Source organism: Scophthalmus maximus, chromosome 8 (assembly GCF_022379125.1).
Source record: "Scophthalmus maximus strain ysfricsl-2021 chromosome 8, ASM2237912v1, whole genome shotgun sequence".
NCBI classification, from domain to species: Eukaryota; Metazoa; Chordata; class Actinopteri; order Pleuronectiformes; family Scophthalmidae; genus Scophthalmus; species Scophthalmus maximus.
The window spans coordinates 20,115,679-20,136,749 of record NC_061522.1 but is presented as its reverse complement, the minus strand read 5'-3'; the positions used below and the strand labels follow the sequence as shown (position 1 = coordinate 20,136,749).

Here is a 21,071-nt window from a genome sequence, read left to right as displayed (position 1 = left end):
GCTAAAGCCTGGTAGGCCTAAATAGGCAAGGACAGCGACCATTGCAGCCAAAGGACATTTCTACGTGTCAAAACACGCACTTTGTGTTTTACACATTTTTGCACTCGTAGACATTTTGCACACATGGGAACTGCCCAGTGTCACGGCTCGACAGAGCAGCTTCTTCGTGGTGTCATGACCTCCAGGCCACTGATTCCCCAACCTCCGGGCCATGAGATTAAACCGAAGACGTCTAAACTAAAGTTAATTCAAATGAAAAATCACTGTTTTCGGTAACTGTCCCTCCTCCATAGCTCAGTAAAGAGTCCATATCCTATTATTATTATTATTATTATTATTGTTAAATACACCTCTCTCCTCACGGTGGTGTTCTAAGACCAGAGTTCTATATATTATGATTATTTGCTCCAGCTATTTTGACGGGTATGTGTTTGCTAACAAACCATATCGTTTTTCACATCATTCATTTATCAAATTGACGTATACTATAAATGAATGATGGGGTATGGGGTAACAATATTTTCAGCTTAGGATATTGAGGATATTGATTTATCGGTTTTTGGTTACTTCAGGATTGATTGCCCGGCCCTAAAGAAGACGCTGTCTGAGGAAACACATGGAATAAATTTTGATTTAACTCTTTGGAACGCAGTTGTGCTCAGAACTAGATCCGTCTCTGACATTGGATTCACGTGAGGAAGAGACTTCCTTCACAGCCAGTATGGACAGTAAAGGAATAATTACAGAGACCAATAACTCTTTTAATGTATATACTGTACATACAGGCCTATGGGTATTGCTTCGACACCTACATGAAAATGAAATGAAGCTATATAGGTTCACAAGCAGAGAAGGTTTGGGAACCACTGCTCCTGGATCTCCACTACCCCACCTCTCGTGCTACCCTCCAGTATCTCTCCACATGGTGGCGTACTTCACAATACAAATACTAACGGGGGGGGGGGGTTCCCCTCGCCAGCTGTATCCTGTCCGGCCACTGGTCCAATCATGTGTCCTCTCGCAAAGCTCCCCAGGGCTTTCCTTCCACTATAAATGTGCCCACTGTCTAGTCTCATACTGAAGAATTTTTTTCTGTCACTCTGTCTTATTTCTTGCTGTATTTATGTCCGCTCTGGCCCCTCGCTCTTCCTGTGTGAGATCTATTTCCGCTGGATGAAATTTCTCACCCCTCCACAACTTCATAGACGCCCCAATCCCCCACCCACGTCTCCCTTTTTGGGACACGTTCATTTTTTTCTCCTCTTACTTAGCATTTTCACCCGCATCGTGCATTTTTTTATTGAGTCAATTTGCATGAAACGTGGGTCGTGATTTGTTTCATCGGTCTGGGCCCGTGGTAGGCAATCATATAACTATCAGCCTAAATGGCATTATCTGTCCTCTGCAGACCATAACGTTGACAAATTTCTCTATTAATATGCGCATGGTGCATTTCAGCCATGATGAAAATATTGGCCACTGCCCCCCATAGGCTACTGTAGAGTAAGACACGGGCGATGTTATCATCATTCATCATGCCCCCTCACAACCCTCACCGTGAATAGCAATGGGGATCGACCTTGGCTTGTGCCCTGTAGGAGCGAGATGCTGCAAGATTATCAGATTATTACGGGGATAAATCATGAACCCGTGTGATTGGTCAGTTTTGGGGCTGTCGACAGGGGATTGCTTAAGTCGCGGGGCTACCTCCTGGCGATGGGGTGAGGACAGATTTGGTGTTTTGGGGCTAATTACGGATAAGTGCGCGGTAATGTGTTTGTGCAACTTAGTGCGGGTGGAGTAACGGTGCATAAATGTGTCCAGTTCTGTCACTGATAATGACAGGAGGCCTTTATTTAACCTGCACAAACCGCTTCACCCATTTTCACCCTTACCTCTGTGTATGTATCAAAGGTTGACATGTCTATTGACACTGTACACTTGGCTCTCGGATAGAGACTCTGTTCATCACCTCAGATTACCAATTGGGGTCAGTTGAGCAGCGAAATTGAATTTTGGATTTAGATGTAGGTTTAAGGTTTAACGGGAGTTGAAATTTAGCAAATAATAGACTTTTTCAAAATAATTAAATTCGGTAAAGGCTAAGATTGACAAATACCGCATTTTGTTTAAATTTAAGAATGCAAGCACAGTGAAGAAGGAAAAATACTTGCAAATTACTATCTAAACTTTGACGTTTAAGATCATTATTTAATGGAATAAGCAAAAGTAAGATATAAAAACATATTCATGTTGTGAAACCTCAATGTAAAATGAATATGTTTTCAGTTTTGGCCCAAAAAACAAACAAAACAAGCTATATGAAGACATTAACTTGGGGTCTGAGAAAAAAGTGACTGTTGACATTTTATAATAATAATAGATACATAAAGAAAATAACTATGAGACTAATATATACCAAAAAAAAGGTCACAAAAAACAGTTGCAGCCCTTGTAGTACTGTTATGATCATATTCTATATGTTGTTTGTGTCTCCATACCATTTTGATCCGAAATTATTCTGAGTCATTATAATATTGCAATAAAGAAATTGGATTAGATGAGGTTTTAGCAATATCCATGTAACAGAGAGAGAAATGAATTCCAGGCACGGTCCTCCCCCACGTGTAGAACTAAAAACCTGATATAAGTTTTTAATAAAACTTAAAGAAGCGTGTCTGCGGCAAAGTGTGAGCCCAATCTGGAGGGGTTAATGCCCACTCTGGGCTGTAGGCCTTGTCGTGGTCCTGAGGGCTAAAAGGCAGCAGACGACAGGGGGTCAGTTGGGGCTCCTGAGGGGCTTAGAGCAGCTGGGCCGGAGGGTGGCTAGGTAAGGGCTCAGGTCCGGATTTGGGGGTGGGAAGCAGGGACGAGGCAAAGGGGACAGAGGCTAAGGCGATGATCTCTGTGTTTATTTATTGGTCTTGCCGGCCTAGCAGGGAACCACGAAGAGTCATTAACTTGAAGCCATTATGCAAATGCTTGTAAACACATTGCTTAGCACTTCTATCTGCCAGTCCTCTCATATAATTCAAATGAGTAAACCCATTGTCTTCATGGACCAGTTTTTAAATTATTATTTTTTTTTCTTACAACATTCAGCCTCTCATAGTTTATATAAAGAACGTCGTCAAAGTTTATAATTGTCCACAAACAAATCCAATTAAAATGTCATACATTAACATTACACTGCAGAGCCAGGATAATAGAAAATTCAATAATTATACTACTAAACTGGCGAGCAATTATAATGAGGTCCAAGTGCCCAGAACTACTCGGAAGCGACGGCTCGCTGACCCGGAGTGTTTAGTGGAGAGTCAGTGTGATTATTTTTTTTTATTACAATGTCATTCCCTTGAATATTTAGTATTAGTTTAGGTTTTATTTTTTCTGAAATAAAATTCTTGAGTTTCTTATTAAATGGAAGCCATTTCAAAGCCATGTTAAACCAAATGGCAAACTGAACCACAGTACCTACTGTTGAATCAGGGCTGCTGTTTTTCTTTACACTGTCCACTGTGTCGACTCACAAAGCGCATGATGTTAGACAACGACACTTTATTGATTTTCACAGAGGTAAACATGTGAATTTTTCGAGGAACTGGCTGCATGGCACACATTCTTTAGACATACTCATTCATCAGTATATTCGGTCGTCAGCTGACCACTGAGCCGACTCGCCCCGACCTTTACACCCCCAGTGGGCGGCCTCGGGAGGCTCATATCCGTCTTAGCCGGACAAGCGACGTCAGGAGCTCAGACACGCATGGGCGTGCTCCTGTGTCACGGGGCCGTGGCCGGCGAACACACTGTGACGAAATGTCAGCACGTGATGAAAAGTGTGTTCCCGAATGCGCACGATTGAGTGAGTGTTCTTTTGAATTCAACTTCAGGGTGTATGCGGCACACGCCTTACGTGTTTGGTGCTCCAAACGTAGATTTATAGGCTACACATTTTAATTGCACAACATGTGCAATTAAAATGTCAATAATAAATAGTCAATAATCTGCCAAAAGTTTGTTTTTTTTAATAATTCCCTTTGTCGCAGGTCTGAGCGATGAATGTTAGTTGCATCGCTCATATTAAGTTGAAGTTGTTTCGTGTTTTTTTTTTTTTATGTAAGCATGGAAATTTCTTACTTTGCTGGCAGCAAATAACGTATGTATGGTCTTCACTTACGTAAAAATTGCAAAATCCTTTTACCTCTTCTGCAAAAACACTCTGCCACTATCACCAGAGCAGCATTTCTTTACTGGCTGAAAAAAAACACATGGCCTTGAAAATCCACCTATAGCCACATAAAATATTCCCTTCTACACCACTGCAGTATGTGTTCTTCACGTCGACCTTTCACCCCTCGCTTCCCTCCTCTCCACGCCTCACGGAGATGTAGGAGGAGAGCTGGCGGCCATGAGAGCTGGTCGCTCGGCCCCTCGAGGGACGAGTTTGATTTCAGCCTCGGCGCCGCGGGTCACTGGACGGAGTCGGGACTCTGTGGTTCTGCTCTCCCTCCTCTTCTCTCTCCGCTCCTCCTTCTAATTTGCCTCCTGAGCTGTTCTAGTGGGCCTGGGCAGGCATGTTGTTCTAAAGGCCCTCTGTGAATGCTTAATGCTAACCACCACCCACACGTGCAACTAGCTGACCTTTTCCCCGACCTGCTTTCCTTGACAACAGTAAAAGCACACGCTATTGATCCAATCAGCAGTCCCTCTGTCTTAACAAAGGGGTTTTCAAAAGCCGCACTTTTTTTTTGTGTGACCGCGTCTGATCATTTATCGAGGAACAATTGACCCCAGGCCGTCAAACACAGCACGACTTGGATTTCAGCCTTTTCGATTAAAGGGATAGTTCAGTGATTTTCCAGTGGCGTTGTATGAGCTACTTATGCATAGTTGACATGTTACCTTGTGGAGATGGGGACCACCGAAAAACGTCTTTTTCGCCACATTTTTAAATGCTTGCCATGTAATATTGCGCCAACTCTGCAAACCAGCTGTTTGACTCAAAGCTACCGCAGCAAGTTGGCGCAGTAATACAAGTACGCTTGAAAAAAAAGTGCAAACTTAAACGCCTGTCTGGCGGAAAACTGAAGCAGGGAAAAAAATATATCACTTAGCGTACATTGAACGGATATATCTGTTTTTAGGTAACGTTTTAAAATGTGGCGAAAAAAACGTTTTTTTGGTGGCAAAATCACTGAAATGTCCCTTTAAGGCTCGAGAGTGATATCGCGAAGACATATGCAGTCGCACCACAAAATGCTCACGCCTCTGCCTTTCTCCTGATTGGGACATGTTTATGGAGCGCCGAGGTCGTGTTTGCCTTTCGAACCATGCACAGCGTGAATAGCTTTAACAGGCTCCCTGGGAGTTGGCCGCGGCAAAGTACTTTTCATGCTGCTGCTGTTTTCCAGCAAACAAAACCCTGTACTCACCTCCCTGATGAGTTACAACGGGCCATCTCCGGGTCCCACGCCTTCACCTACTGAATTGTCACTCGGCGTAGATCATTTACAGTCGGCTTGTTCGGTTAACCCAGGAGGCCTCCTGCATGAACTTCCAACTGCATTTGCAGTCTGGCTGATGGGAAGGCAATCATTTTTGCACATTGCGTCATTTGTATTTTAAACGTGTACTTTGAGCCGGCTTTTTCCTTTATTAATGATAGATTATGTGCCATTGAAAAGGGAAATACAAAGTTGATAGGGTAAATAGAGTGAAAAATGCATCAAATGTTGAACTAGAATGCCCCCCCCCAAGGCCCAACAGTCCTGTTAATCACATACTCATTGATATCAGCCCCCTAAATATGCCAGATTTTTTTTCACCAAGCTCCATGCTTTATTCTCTGGGAAATTGGTGAAAAAACAATTGCTAGGAGATAGGTTGTGGAAAACAAATATTCTATTGCAAAATGTTATGGATTCTTTCCAACGTGTTTTTTGGAAATTTGTCAAGTAGGTTTTGCGAAGATACTACTCACATTCAAACCAACCAACCAACCAACCAACCAACAAACCAACCAACCAACCAACCAGGCCCGACGGGCAAAAACATCCTCCCTGGTGATGTTAATAGTTTCATCACTGTCCATAATTTAGTCTAAGTAAACCTTCCAAGTGTACAAATAAGTAGATTTAATTTAAAATAGATCACCAGAGCGCCTGCTGCCCTGTTCATTAATAAACTAGGATGGACCAGAAAAAAAATTCATATGAAGGCTACAGGTTCAATGCACAGAATTATTTTTATGTTGGGAAATTGAATGAATTCTAGGAATAGAGGGAGACCCCTATTTATTCCCATCAGAGGGAATTGAGTGGAGTCTTCCCGTTAAGGTGTGTCATTCTTGCTTTGTGATTTGGAGATGTGAACACGGCCGTTTACTTTCCCTTGCTACTGAACAGAGAATATCATCATTGTCGAGGCCACCGTGGCAAACCTAATGTAGAAAGGGCAAAACACCCTTGCAAATATCCTGCCAACTCTTGAGGCTGGGTCTGTCCACAGCATAGTTTCCACTGAGACACATCCAGGCACAGCACACTAAAAGTCGTTGGCCACTGACTTGAATGTCATCCATTCCACATGTATTAGAGGTCGTGTGTTCACCATGGCCGGAGATGGATGGAATAAGGCGAGGGGGTCAAGTCCCGCTCTCCGTGTCCCACTTTGGTGACAATGAAGCATATTCTGGATGCTAGCACACAGTGATCTTGGCGGGGAGGCCCGTATAAAGACTTCATTCATCTGCTGTGACCAGTCACAAAGAGGCAGATACATTAGATCACAGGATAATGGATGCAGGGATAGAGGAAAAAGAGAGCTGGGACAAACATAGTGCCAATAAAGAAGCCAGAGCTCTTGTCTCTTAAATGAGACACGGCTACTTCTGCATGTGTGCTGTCTTGTCTGTCTGCCCTTACACCGTAGCAGCACTTGTGTATGTGTGCCAGCGTACATGTCAGTGTGTCTCCTTATTAGCCTGAGTGCGATCGCAGCGAGAGCAAGTGGAGGTTTTCATTAACCTCATGCGGTGAGGAGGCACCACCTTGACCGCCGGCGATGCTGCCCCCGGGGCAGTTTGTGCTCTCCTGGCTCCGCGGTATAATATTCCGGGCCTGTTTGCTCTGCATTACACCTGACAAGATGAGAGGTCCCTCCATTAAGATACGGGCTGTTTCAAGGGGGGGGGGCGGGGGGCAGCGGGGTCGTCTGACTCAATCAGGGATGCTCTCGCAGGTGGATTGTTGACTCTGAAGCTAAGGGGGAACAACAGTGAGCATTTACTGTACATCCGCTGCCATGTTTGGTGGGCACACGTTCCCTGACTCAACACAATCACAGATGTGCCTACGCACAACCCACTTACCCCGAACACATCCCTCTCTTACCTCGAAATGTACCTGCAGCCATCAGCGGCGATCTGGCACACCTCTTGAAAATGAGAGTCATGTTGATATCACTCATCGAGAGGCCACTTCACCCTCTGGTCTCTGTATCCCTCTGCCGCTATCTGGGGGTTGATGTTACTGCCTATATGCCGGCTATTTTTAAGCAAAAAGAAACTATTTCAGAGGGGTGAGAAGGTTCTAGTGGGTTTGGGCTCTTCACTACAGCATTGCGCTTTAGTTTTATTGCCTCTGTCTGTACTGCGGCAGGATGATGTGGCTACATTTGTGGTTAGATGAGGGGTTTAGATTAGTCCTTGGGAGAACTGAAATGGACACAGTGATTGTTCGTACCAGGGAGGAGGGAAGGGAGAATGGGGAGTGACGGTGGACAGATTGTCAGATCTGCGTTTCTATTCATAGCACGTTCTGTCTTTACCTGATCTCTGCCTTCGTCTATCTTTTTTTTTTAACCCAATTGCCACACCGCCTGAGTCCAAAAGGCACTATTGACAGAGGCAGAAGCAGACATGCTCTGCCCAGTAAACCTCATACACAACTCTGTGTCGGCCCCCCATGTATAGCTTAGCCTCGTGGCGTAATCCCATTAGAATCCATTAAGCAAGGCAACTTAAACTGATCCTCCTTTCAGATGTGGGGAGAGGTCGCCTTCTTCTCTGACAGGACACGGCGAAGGGAGGAGGGGGGGGACGAGTATAGGAAGAGGATGGTGGTGCCGCTGTGGAGTCACGTGACTGATTTGTGTCTGTTGCAGGGAGAACGGGGAGCTGGCCAAAGTCATCCCTCCCTCTCCGTCCGTCCCCCTCGCTCTCTGTCTCCCTCTCTCGCTCCCTCAAACACATGCATTTGTCAGCGCGCTAAAGCCGACTGCATGCATGTGTTTTTGTGTGAGTTGTGCAGTGGCCAGTGTTTTTCCCTTTCAGGAGTATCTGAATTTGCATGCGGGGGGGGACTGCATGCTCTGCTGTCGACGGGGCGGCATCCGTTGTCACTAACCATGTCCCTCTTGTGTTGCTTCTCCCTCAGGGACTATGGCTCCAAGCGCAAGTCGGGTAAGTCACCTGTTTTCTTCACTATCCTCCCCTAAAGCTTACGTCATCCTCCTTTCTACTTGTCAACTTGTTGCTCCGAATAAAACTGCTGGCTGAGATCCCGGGGGGGGGGGGGGGTTACCCTGAATGACATATACATGTAACTCTTGAACCCTTCCTGTGACTTGTCTGTTATCTATGTGATATCAGTGTGTTGTTTGTTCAGTAGTCCTGCTGCGGGGCGCTGACTTACCGGCCACTGTGTCTTGGGGTGAGTTCGACAAGCTGCCAAGCCCTCTCCTTTTTGGCCGTAAAATGTGCGTTGCAGTCCAGGGTGGGGTCTCAGAATTGCCTGATAGTTCTTTGGCAAGTCAAAATAGAGTGGGAACGTGTTATTCTTTGTTGTGGCAAGTCAGGGTGTTTGGAAGGGTCCTTAGCCTTTTAGTCTTCGGGCTGGAGTTCTAGATTTATATTTTTGTATGGCACCTGTAGTCCTGCTAATAATTCAGTAATTCAGTAATAAAAGAATGATTTTCCTCAAACAGAGAAGGTTTTCAAGCTATGTACTTCTAAGGAGCTTTGGTTTTTGTCCTGATCTGTGTCGTCTATCCTCCTAGGAGGTTAACTGAAATATGTCCATTGAGTGCCATGACATGCTGTCCAATAGAATATACAGTAAAAACCCATCCAGTCATAGCGAGGCCCTGGACCAATTCCAATGTGTCCAACATGTTAATTTCAGTGGTGCAGGCTAACAGGCCACAAAACAACTGGCCTTGTTTAACTGTGAGACCATTCATAAATTCCTTACTGTCACAGATTTTTTTTTTTTGCCTCATTAGCGATCTTAGCATATGGTTGGCTCTTAGAGGGTATAAGCTACAGTATAGCTGCTTAACAAAAGCATTGGTACATGTGAGTCAGAAATATATGCATCTTGGACCGATGTGATGTTGGAAACTATCAGCCATACATCTTAGGAATTACTGTAGAGAAAATGCAGGAAATAGATGCCGGTGAACGGACAGTATGGATCTCATACTGCAGATGACCCTAAAGACTAGTTTGCCTTGATATTTGAGTAGCTCAAAGGTTGCGTCTGAGAATGGAAATATCTTAAGGAAGTCTTTGTTAATGAGCCGTTCCGAGCGGCCCTTCTGTTTTTACCTCGTTTATAAAAGTTTTGGGGAAGGTCAAGGTGATTTTCTCCAAGTAAACAGCTCTTTGAAATTGATGGAGGGTTTATTTTTGGCCCGTGACCCTCCTGCACCGAATCGGTTGGTCGTAGCCCCAGAGCGAGAATACTACCAATTCAATCACGTCCACATTCCTCAAAGTGATTTGATTTCTTGGAAGCTGATTGCTTCTTCAGATAAGCCAGCTTGTGTTTTTTTTCCCCCTCTCCACGTCCCCTTAGTGTAGCCTATTATTGAACTTTCAAACAGGTGTCCTTTGTCCCAGGCAAGATTTAGTCTTGCCTGGGACCCCACTGACCCAGTAATCTCAGCCACAACCTCAAGTAACACAAAGTCAGTCAGCGTGGCCGGAGGGCGTCTGAACTTTCTATTTTTAAACCTTTGGACAGTTGCATAACATCTGCAATTTGTCGGTGAGTGGAGCCTAAAGGGACATTCCCTTGATGAGGGAAAGGTGCCGCGTTCTCTCAATGAGGTGCCCGTACCCCAGATTTGGAATTTTTGATTTATTGGGATCTCCAGTAGCTGGGGCCGTAGCCACAGCTATTCTTTCCGGAGACCCCTCAACATCTATTCATTGTGCTATAATTACATTAAACAACGATCACAATAATAAAAAAAACAATGATAACAAAAATGATAACAAAAACACAACAAATTTCAAATCTCAACACAATTATTCACAGCATGTAGAGATAAACATGTATAAATGAATGACATGAATCGGTGATGGTTAGACCAAACATAAACATATGTAAACATAAAAAAAATGCTATGAGATTTTATATTTTGATGGGAGTGGCAGCATCCATTAAATATTAGCAAATGCAGAGAACTGCTCAGCAAGGACATGTTTTTTAATTAATATTCAGATTTTTGTTACCTACTTGGATGATCTATCCGGGCATGGTGTTCCGATTACTCATGGCTCTGTGTACTACGGTTTGATTCTTGTAAAGAATTTGGAATGGAAAATGAAATGATCAATCTATATGTTTTCATAACCAACATGTCAGTGTTTTTTTTTTTTAAATATGTATTTAGAGGTGGTGGCTTCTCTCAGTGTGAACTCCAAGGATACTTTTGAAGGGCTTCCCATTTAGAGTGTTCAGTAGCCATGCAACCAGAACACAGTGCGTCCACTTGTTGTGGTTTCGCCTCGTCTCGTTTGCTACAATGTAATCCTACCGGTTTCACATGAAGATTTAAGTCTTGTTTTTTCCATTCGCTGTTCACCGATAACCGTTAGAACTGTGTGCCCACACTCTCCAAAATGTCAGTTACCCTCAGTGTCATAAGACCTTTATATGTGTCACGGGAAGCTGCATCGCGCCGTTTGGTCATTACAGTGAGGTTGCAGAGTTTGGTTCCTCATGTCTGTAGAGAGACATGAGGCGAAACCTGTGCTCACGAACTGCATCAGGCAACCCCCTGCTCAGTTTTAGTGATCGGTGTAGAGAGTCAGAGGAGCCGTTTTCCTCTACCATCAATCTCTGCTGATCTAACTGCGTCCCGACCTAAGCTCCGTACTTGACATACTCGAAGTATGAAGCAATTATAATCTCCGTATCTAACCCCTCGGAGATGAATCGAATAAGTGCGCTCCCCAAAGCGTTGGACTGTTTCTTTAAGTTACTGTGGGGCGTGTTTCTTGTTTTGAACGTTCACCCACGATGACTGCTGCTGCTTTCAACATCCACTCTGTTATTCTTATGTTAATTCCAAACAGATTGTCGTAGCAGCCGAGAAATGTGCAAGGCATCAATTCCACTGCACCAGAGCACTTTTCCAAAGAAACACGGGATGTTTTGAACGTCACTGGCTATTTGCCGGCTCACTATTGTGTAATTTCAAGTCAATGATCAAAGTGGATGAATATGTGCTGGTGGACAAACAGTCCACCCACGATTCCTTGTTAGACGTCATCTCTACTAAATGCCCAGTGCCATAAACATGCAAGATCATTGCTCAATATACTGGCATGATCCTCATTTTAAAACAATCATGAAACAAGGCCAGAGACCATTTACACTTGCAAACTTAAAACCTGACACTGGAGTTGAAACAACTTCAACCAATAGTTCGCAAGAGCTACGACTTTTAAATGATGGACATTTGTTTTTCTTTGGCGCCTCCTGACAGAAAAACACTGATTCATCTCACTGCGGAGACAGCGGGGGGGGGGGGGGGGGGGGGGGGTCAGGCCCAGGGAGCGTCGGGGGTCCCGGCTCTTGTGCTCCTCCTCCTGCTCCGTGGAGTGCAGACGGAGCTCACACACTCCTCCATGTGAGGGGCCGGAGGAGGGTGCTGTTCGGGGGCCACAGGGGGCCGCGGCTGTCAGACAAGCACTGGTTTGTTTACGTGGCGCAGTGGATACGACTCCGGACTGACGTCGCAGTGGCCAGTCGTATTGACTCAGAGGAGGGAGGGAGGCCCGTGCCTTTTGTCGCGCGTGCGTGGGTATGTGTGTGCATGTGTGTGTTTGGTGTTTTCACAAGTGTAGGTTTCAGTGGACAAGGGCGGTTTGTGTGTGTGTGTGTGTGTGTGTACATATCTGTTAAGCTGCCTGTGCTAATTAGGATTTTAGAGCCCGGCTGTTGTTTGTACCATCAGGGGGCTCCTCTTTTCACCCCGCCACATTTTTATGACACTTACACCCACAATTACCTGCCTCCACGTAGGAACCCCATAAGAATTAAAAACTTTACGCGCGTGCCCGGGCACTTCAACGCAGCCCACTTCCGTCACGTCAGCGTTGAAGTTACAGTAAAGTGAGTATTGATCGAGGCAGGAGAAAATAAATATCATTTGTCTTTTCCAGCTTTATAGCCACGAGGCTCGGCAACGTCAACGGGGTTATTCCCCCCCGGGGTTTGACCGGGCTGTATCTCCGAGGTTCTTTTAAAGCTCTGTGAGGAGAGTGAATAATAATGATAGTAATACTAATTTTATATATATATAGCACCTTTCAGAAGCAGTTTCACAAAGTGCTTTTACAAAAACGTACAAAATCACAGACAATTTTAAAAAAGCATTCCGACAATAATACGGTTTTCAGGTCACATATCTGTATATAGAAAGATTAAAAAAAGACAATATAAAAAGACGACATCACATAAAAGCAAGTGCATTGAAATGGGTTTTTGAAAGTGACATAGAAGAAGGCACAGACTCTGCCAGCCTTATCTCCTCAGGCAGGTCTGCTCCAAAGTCGAGGGGCCCTGGTGGAGAAATCTCGGTCACCCTTAGACTTGAGCCGCGACCTTGGACCGACTAGCAAACACCCACCTGGGGGTCTAACAAATTACAGCAAAGACGCTGTTGGGCTGAAAGTGAGAGAGAGGGTATGAGAGCCGAGACATCGTGTCAAGCATGGTGTCAGGGCCGTGCCATCCAGCTGTCACGGCCCCCCAGCCCCACCTCGACACCGCCGCACTGCGGTCGGAGATGAATTTGTTTTAGTCCCTCCTCCGTCTCGCCACACACTGTATCAATACCTGGAGCCTGCGGTGTGACATTGTCGGTGGCGGTGTCACTCTCGGCCTCTGTGCTTTTTTTTTCACGAATGTCGGATCAATGCTGGTCAGCCGTAATTTGTTATCGGTCGCCTTTTGTCTCGGTGTCAGGTGACAAAGGGGTTTATCCTTTAAACTAGCCTGACTGTTCGTCTGCCTGCGTGGAGGCGGCAGCTCCCGTCGGGAAGCTGGAGGATCTGTCTGGCTATTTACATTATTTTATGATACAGTGGAGTTAAGACTTAAGTCGAGACGAACCAAAATTTCCTGCTGGATCAAAACGTGTCTTTTCCTCTTGTGTTAAAAGGAAGCGGTTGTGAGTAAATGAGTGAATTATACTGAAATTTACCATCCTCTCGTCATAAGCTGTTCTCAGACATGAAATTCGAAAATTGGGTCTGCACATTTCCCGGGGTTTGCCGTTCACATATATATATAACAATCACAGTAGATTGTCCCGGACGGACACAACAGCAGGAACATTTTGGAGACGTTCAGGCCAAGCCTGGCGCCCGGGGAGATCTTCCAGAGATCCTCCTGCTGTATTCTCACATGAGTTCACTCAGTCATTTTCTGGAAATTGAACTAGGGGTTTGGCAGGATAAGTTGCGGAAATTGTCTGGAGCAAAACATTTGCGCATATTTACGTTACCGTCTGACACCCAATCTCTGACGTCACGCCACTGACGGAGTTTATTTCTGATTTGGACAAGATGGACGCTGTTTTTAAACAAAATCGCATCCATGTGGATTTAGTCACAGTGTCCCATCACGCCAGTCCCAGGTTAAACCGGGACTTGTTATGTTTGTCGGGGGTGCTTTGTGTTTTCAGGGTTAACCATGGGGGCGTGGGAGTGCACAGAGACTACATCATCTGATTGATATTATTTGACAAACTCATACATGAAATATAACAACGTGAGAGACAACCCCTCGGTTTTAAATTCCGATCAAAGTCTGTCTAGATTCCCATGTCAGTGCGCATTTCGCGGTTTGGTAGGGCAGGACCCAAAATGCAGGTTAAGCGAAAAAAGTTTGAAGAAACCAAAACTTGAACACGGGTACGTGGACAAAAAACACTGAGTTTGACACATGACATGGTTTATCCGAGCAAAACAGACACAGCGATAAACAGACGATCCAACAAGAGCAAAGGGCGGCACAAAGACTATATACACACAAGAGGAGACAGGTAAGGAGACACAGGTGAGCCACATGAGGAACAGGTGCAGACGATCACAGGGAAAACACAAGAAACATCCAGACACAGCGGCACAGGAAGTGAATTACAAAATAAAACAGGAAATACAAACCTCAGGAGGAACACAACACAAGGGATCACAACTGAGTAACTTTGCACAAACAGAGACACACAAGGAAAGGGAATCACAGAAATCATAAAACGGTAAAGTCCACCAGGCAACAAAAGTCTATAGAGAGTTCTCAGAGTCTTTCACAAAGGGGCACGAAGTCGGGACGTTTCATGAAGCGCCCTCTGTTTGGACGGTTCAATGGGACATGACCAGGTAGCCGGAGGTGGGTCATGCAGTGATCGCAGTGTTGAATGAAAGGGAGAGCATTTTTAAACTCACGCAACTCGTAAGTGATTGGCTTAAGGTGAGCGTGCCGGGGTTGTGATTGGATGAAAACGAGAATGGGCTGGTGGAGCTTAGAGATGGCGGGAACTGTGCTTGTGAATTAGGAGGCATGTGCAGGAAACGGAAACTGAAACTTTACACACACACAACAGCCAGGCAAAAAATAAAACAGGAGCCTAAAAAGCTTAATAAACTACAACACACAGAGAATTCAATATGTTCTTGCTGAAACTGAAGCTTGCTGCAAAACTGTCTGCGTTGAGAGCAATTTCTCATTATTTCACATTCAATTATTAAAGCTCTCAAGTTTATTTTGTGTAAATTTAGAACTCCATGGGAGCAACGACAAGGCCAAGCAGAGATAAGTTGTAGGTTCAACTTTGAAACATCTGAGAGGAAATTTGGCATTTGGTGTCACGACAACAAAATCAGGGTATGACCTAAGGTTTTTCGGCGTCAGTCCATGTGAATGACAAAGCTTTAAAAAATGCAAAGTATAGACATTGAATCACGCTGAACAGCATCAATACATACCCTGCCTTAGAAGTCCTCAGGCCACAGGCCTTAGACTCGTTGATGGAAGGGCTGGAGGGAGGGAGGGACGGGGTACATTGATGTCAGAGACAGGAACTTCTCTTTCAAAACACAATCTACTGTGTCGCTAGAAAAACAAGATGGATGGCTAATAAGCCCCTCCGATCCAAACCTAGTAAGCGGGACTTCACAGATGCCACTTTTCACCGTCCCGCGGCAACTTAATTGCAGGGTAATGTAGACGTTTGGGGTCAGAATTCCAGGAAGATTTTCCACAGCAGCAGAAGGGACAAAGAGAAAAAAAAAAACCTGCTGGTTTGTGGCGTCATCACCCAAACCTGAAAGGAATTAAGCATCTGTGTGTGTGTGTGTGTGTGTGTGTGTGTGTGTGTGTGTGTGTGTGGAGGGGGGGTGGTGGGCTTGCAGAGAGGACCCAGAGCAGAGAGGTAATATCAATCAGATGTTGAGCGCTACACTGAGAGCACGCGGGCGGGCGGATGGGTAATAATCACGGTAGGGCGTTAGTGAGCGTCCGTTTGACCCCGGCTGACCTGGGACCAGCCCATGTCTCTCCCTCTGGGGGCAACATCAAGCCGGCGAATCTCCCCGGGGCCCTGGCGGATAGTGAGAGGGGATTTGGCTTCTATTATCTCACGTGAGTCAACGGAGAGGAGCTGCCGGCCTCTCAGCGGGAGCAGCGCTCAGCCCAGACCCAGCACATGATGCTGCCCATGAAGTATGAAAACCTGGTCCCATCAGAAGAAACCCAAAAGTCGATCATCAAGGGAAAGAGCCCTCTTTTCAGATTGATGCTTGTTTTATGTAAGTGACATGTGCTGATCAAGTAAATTTTGGGATAATTTCCCCAGGGATTTGGCAGTAGTGACTGAGAAACCTATTTGACAGAAGGAAAAACCTTTTCACCTGTTTATACAACAAAAGTTTATATATAATTCTCTATTATTCTATTTGCTCTGTATTATTTAAGCAAAATAGAGGCAAAATATTTTTTATTCAAGTCCAAATACAATCATCTTTGATGATGGACAATGTCCAGGTCCTGGTCCCAGTTCACTCATATTGTTTCTCTGGCGGCACTGCAGACCCGACTTCCTGGCTCACGTCCAGGAAAAGATGACAGCTAGACATTAAAATGTTAGTTTGTTCTGACAGATCTCAAATCAAGCTTCAAATTCCTGGCTTCTTTGAAATGTATCAAGGCGGCCTTTTAGTTTTTTAGCCTGCACCTAAAAAAAATTGTTCACCACCTCCTCTGTCCCGAGGTCTTCTCTGATGCATTGCGTTTAATTTCCTTGTTGGGGTTAGGGTGGTGGGTGGGGGGTAAAAGAATTTCTTTAGAAGTGGCTGTCAGCCATTTCACACAGTCCAGGAGGTCGAGATATAGGGATGGAAGAAATGGAAACAGAAATGGAGAGATGGGGAGCATGGCGAGCAAGTGTCTTGCAGCCTGAGGGAGGGTTTGAGTAGAAGATTAAAAATGGAAGAGGGGTTTGTTCTGTACAATACCAAAACATTTGCTTGGCTCTTGTCCCCGGATGCACTTTATACACTTCAGTGTGGAGGAAAACACTGAGCTCGAAATACAGGCCGTGACTTTGTGAATCCTTCCAGGGCTCCAGACTGATGTTTTACATTTGTTGCACTGGCCACTTAGATTGTTCATGTAGGTGCACCAGCACATACTGAAGGTGCACCTATAGACTGTACATAAAAATCAACATATTCAACCGCATTCTTTCGAATGACCACTAGTGGGCGACTCCGGCGTCTGTTTCATGAGAAAATTACTCTAATTTCCACCTGCTTCATAACGTCAGTAAACATTTTCCCGAGGAGCTTATAGTTTAATCGCTGGTTTCACGTGTTCTTCAACACAGCATGATGTTCATTTTGTAAATGATGGTCCCATTTAGCGAAAAATTGTCGATGAAGCAAAGTATGCTTCGGGCATGGAAAGGGTGCAATTGAAAGGCTATAGTTCCATCCAATAGTGGATGAGCTCTCAGTCAGGCCCACCCCCACTTCTCCAAAAACATTTACTTCTAGTGTCAAAAAAAGAATATGGCGCTGGCCAAAATGCTAATGCAGAGGCTTCAAAAAAGCAGTTCTCAAACCAATGGGTGACGCGACAGTGGGTTGATACAGTGGGTGCGGCCAAAATGTTAGGCATTACGCCTTTTTTTGCCGCAATAATACATTTTAAGTGGCATCTTTGTTTGGTTGTTTTATCATATATGAGTCGGTGTAAATTGGACGCGCCATTCTTGTTGGCTCTGGCTCAAAATCAGACAAGGCCATCTCCGCTGAAGATCTCGGGTCAGGGTCAGGCATCTCACCCAGTAACTAAGTACAGTAATCAAGTACAAATAGTACAGTTTCCGGGTACTTGTACTTAAAGCCCTAGTGTGAAATTTATGTAATTCACTGGCGGCATCTGGTTTTAAAGTTGCAAACCACAACCAACTGAGCAACCGACAGGGGACACTTTACGGTGGCGCACCGCTGATTCCATATCCGGTTTCCGGCAGCTCTGAAAATTTTACGCGATTGCAACGTATTCTGGACCGTTTTCTGTAACCGCGTTCACAGCGTAGCAAACTTTGCCAACACTTAAAATCCACTACATCATAGAGAAAAAAATACCAGTACCTCACCAGTTACTTTCAAGATGTAGATTTTACACGCTTGTAAAATGCAACACATTGTTAAAGATTAAGTCAGTGGTTGGCTCCGCACAGTGTGTAGCCGGGTGTAACATTTCAGCCTTCTCTGAGTTGTTAACAGCTCCGCCAAAAAGGGATTTTTTTTTCCCCCTTCTAAACTTCTCACATTGTTTCATTTCAATAAACATTCAAATCGAGTCTCTCGGATCTAATGATGTCATACAATGAGGGACCAAGCCAGTGCTTGATACTTTAATGCTTTAACTTCATTTTGCTGCTTATAGTATGGTAGAATTTCTCATGCACGACTTTCACTTGTACTGGAGTGTTTTCACATTGCTGAATTGATCCAGTTGCAGAAGTAATGACTCAGAATATCTTAGCGGGGACGGGTGGAGATTGGCGGTGGAGCGATTGCCTCCGTCAGTGATGTGGGGTCCGGTCCCGGACGGGGGGGGTGACAGGCACTGCAGCATTTGTCCTGATAAAAAAAAACAATCAATCGTTCATTTTGAACGAGCCGTATGTTTTGAGGTGATGTGAGGTGATGTCACTCGAGGTGTCCAGGGCGGGGTCTAACGCGCGCTTCATTTCCTTGGGTCAGAGCCAATCAGGGAGCAGAGTTAGGGGCCGGAGGACAGCTGTGACCGACCAAAGTGCACTAGTCACACTTGACAGGGTGTCGGTCTGACCCAGTGCTACAGGTGTGCTCGACCATACTTTTGCTTCCGCATGCTGTCAAACTGAATAATCTCTCTCTCTGCTTCTCTCTTCTTCCTTCTCTTCTTCTGCAGTATGGATGTACGGCTTTACAGACAGCCCGAGGAAAGAGGCCTCAGGTAGCCTTGTGTGTCTATGTCAACATGTCGAAAAAAAATGCATGCACTACTGTGCTCGTGCGAGGGCGACACACCAGCTGCATCCCTTTAGGTTGTGTTTTTTTTCTTCCTTCCAGTTTATTTCTCTTCACACTTCAGCTTTCCCTTGACATCTGCTTTGCATGCGCTGTCACCATCCTCTCCTTCCACCCATCTGCTGGAGCTCAGCCTCTCTCTCTCTCTCTCTCTCTCTCTGCAGTCTATCCATCTATCTCTGCAGACCTGCTTGGCAAAACACAACAGCTGGGCACAGTGCCAGAAGGCCAGAGCGCGGACTCTCGGTAGACATGTGGCGAAGCGCCTGCAGACCGAAATGAGCTGTCGAGTCCGGCTCCTCCAGATTTGTCGGCAAAAACGCCGTTTGAAATCACAACCTGTGACCCGGATTCAACTTTGGGTGTGTGTAGCAGTGACGGGGCGGGAGAGAGAGAGAGATGTGGATTTTTGAAAAGTGCCTCTATTGCAAATAAACATCCCAGCGAAGAACATTCTTCTCTTGAAAATATAAACACACACTTTGACACAAATACGGTCGCAGATTTGCCCATCTGGTGCACATTTAGCGAACGGGTCTTTGAGACGCTCGACCGTAGTAGAGGCATTTGCTGGGGGACAGACGCGGATATGTTGTTTCCTTCCATTAGAGCTCTCGGAGTGCCAGCGTGAGTTAGAACAAAGACAGCAGAACTCGGGGGAAACAGCACTCCCATGATTTTTGACGACGAAATGTGAAATAAAAAATATTCGGACTGTGAAAGTCAGGGGATTGCTTCTCGGCCAGGGCGCGGCTGCCGCTCCAACTGCACGCGGCTTTTAAATAGCTGGACCTGTGCTGCTTGATCACCTCCGGCTCATATAGGCTGCTGGCAGTCGCAGCGATGCACTGTGTGTCCCTCTGCTTGATTTCGCCCCCTCCTGGGAGAATAGTAGAGAAAGATGGGAGATGAATACCCAGCCTCGCCCGGCGGGGCGGTGAGGTCAGGTCAGCAGCAGCGTTCCTCCGTGTCCCCTTTGCCTGTTTGTTTGAGTGACAACACGTGAAGATGCTTTATTGTGTTTCGAGAATGCCTTGTCCTACTTTTTTTCACTTTCCTGGAGCTACTTAAACGCAAGTGTTGTTACGGCAGCCGGTTCCAATCTCATAAAAAAATATTACAGGGCCACAGTGAAGATGCTGTGTTTAGCTGCATGCATTCTAAATTGTTCCCTCATCTTGTGTCAAAGTCTCAGGAGAGCGACTTTCCCGCGAAGCTGAAAAAGTAAACAATAGACCTAATCTGAGCATTGATTGGTTCCACGCCGGGGACATCTTCCCTTACATCTTTAAAGCAGTGGATATGCGCAGCTTATCTCCCCCCGTACAATTCTCGCTCAAGGTCTAGTCCCGCTGACGAAGTGACAACGTGGCTGTTCGCAGGGAAAGAATTCACTATCGCAGATGCAGTCACAAAGCAGAGAGGCTGAGAGATCTGCTGACGAAGCACGACACTTGCTTTAATTCTCAGCCCCAGTAATTAGGCAGAGCCCCGTGTTCTTTCCGCTCATCAGAGGCCCTAACCACCCCTCGCTGCTCTCTTTTGGGCTGTCGACGCGCTCGATTGATCGCCAACATCGCTGTCGCCATTAAGCGGCGGGTTGTTGGTCTGTGAAGATTTGTCTTTGGTGACGGCGTACTGTACTGCTGAGGGATTCTGTCCTTTAGGCTCACTGTCGGCGTTCAGTGTCCCCGACACAGCGTAAGTCAATGTTGGCTGACGGAGGTGTGAGCGGATTCTTCACCTGCGACCAGGTGTCACACCTTGACCTAGACACCTTGAAAAAGGACCATGCATGACCTCAATGTGACCTCAGTACACTCAGTCGCAGATATAGAAATGAGCTTTTTGCTATAAAGATATTAGAGCCCATATCGATATCAGGAAGTGCAAGATTTCCAATGCGATATATCGGCCGATACACATTTATATATATATTCTTTAATCTGTCAATGATTGTTAAGTTGTCGTTATCAAACCTTTGTGACAATGAAATGTAATTGCGCCTTGATGTTTCAGTTTAACCATAAACTTTATCATAATATATGAAAAGAAAACTCAAACACAGCTTAATATATAGAGCTTTGAATTCAGAAAAAAATGAAAACATGTAAAATGTAGAAAGGAATACAAATGTTTTCTGCGTTGTTTATTCTGTACAATCCCCCCCCCCCCCAAAAAATGACAG

The 21,071-nt window shown here is 45.3% G+C and overlaps 1 protein-coding gene across 8 annotated transcripts in view; it reads left to right on the top strand.

Annotated features, from left to right (window-relative positions):
* Positions 1 to 21,071, top strand: part of sh3pxd2aa (SH3 and PX domains 2Aa) — a 101,041-nt gene that overhangs the window by 44,847 nt on the left and 35,123 nt on the right. For 5 of the 8 annotated variants that reach the window (XM_047334131.1, XM_047334126.1, XM_047334123.1 and 2 more), the window contains exons 6-7: positions 8,439 to 8,464; positions 18,765 to 18,809. In XM_047334131.1, the coding sequence (XP_047190087.1) occupies positions 8,439 to 8,464; positions 18,765 to 18,809 (71 nt within the window). The remainder of the gene's footprint in view (positions 1 to 8,438; positions 8,465 to 18,764; positions 18,810 to 21,071) is intronic. The other 3 variants (XM_047334127.1, XM_047334125.1, XM_047334124.1) reach the window with 1 other exon arrangement.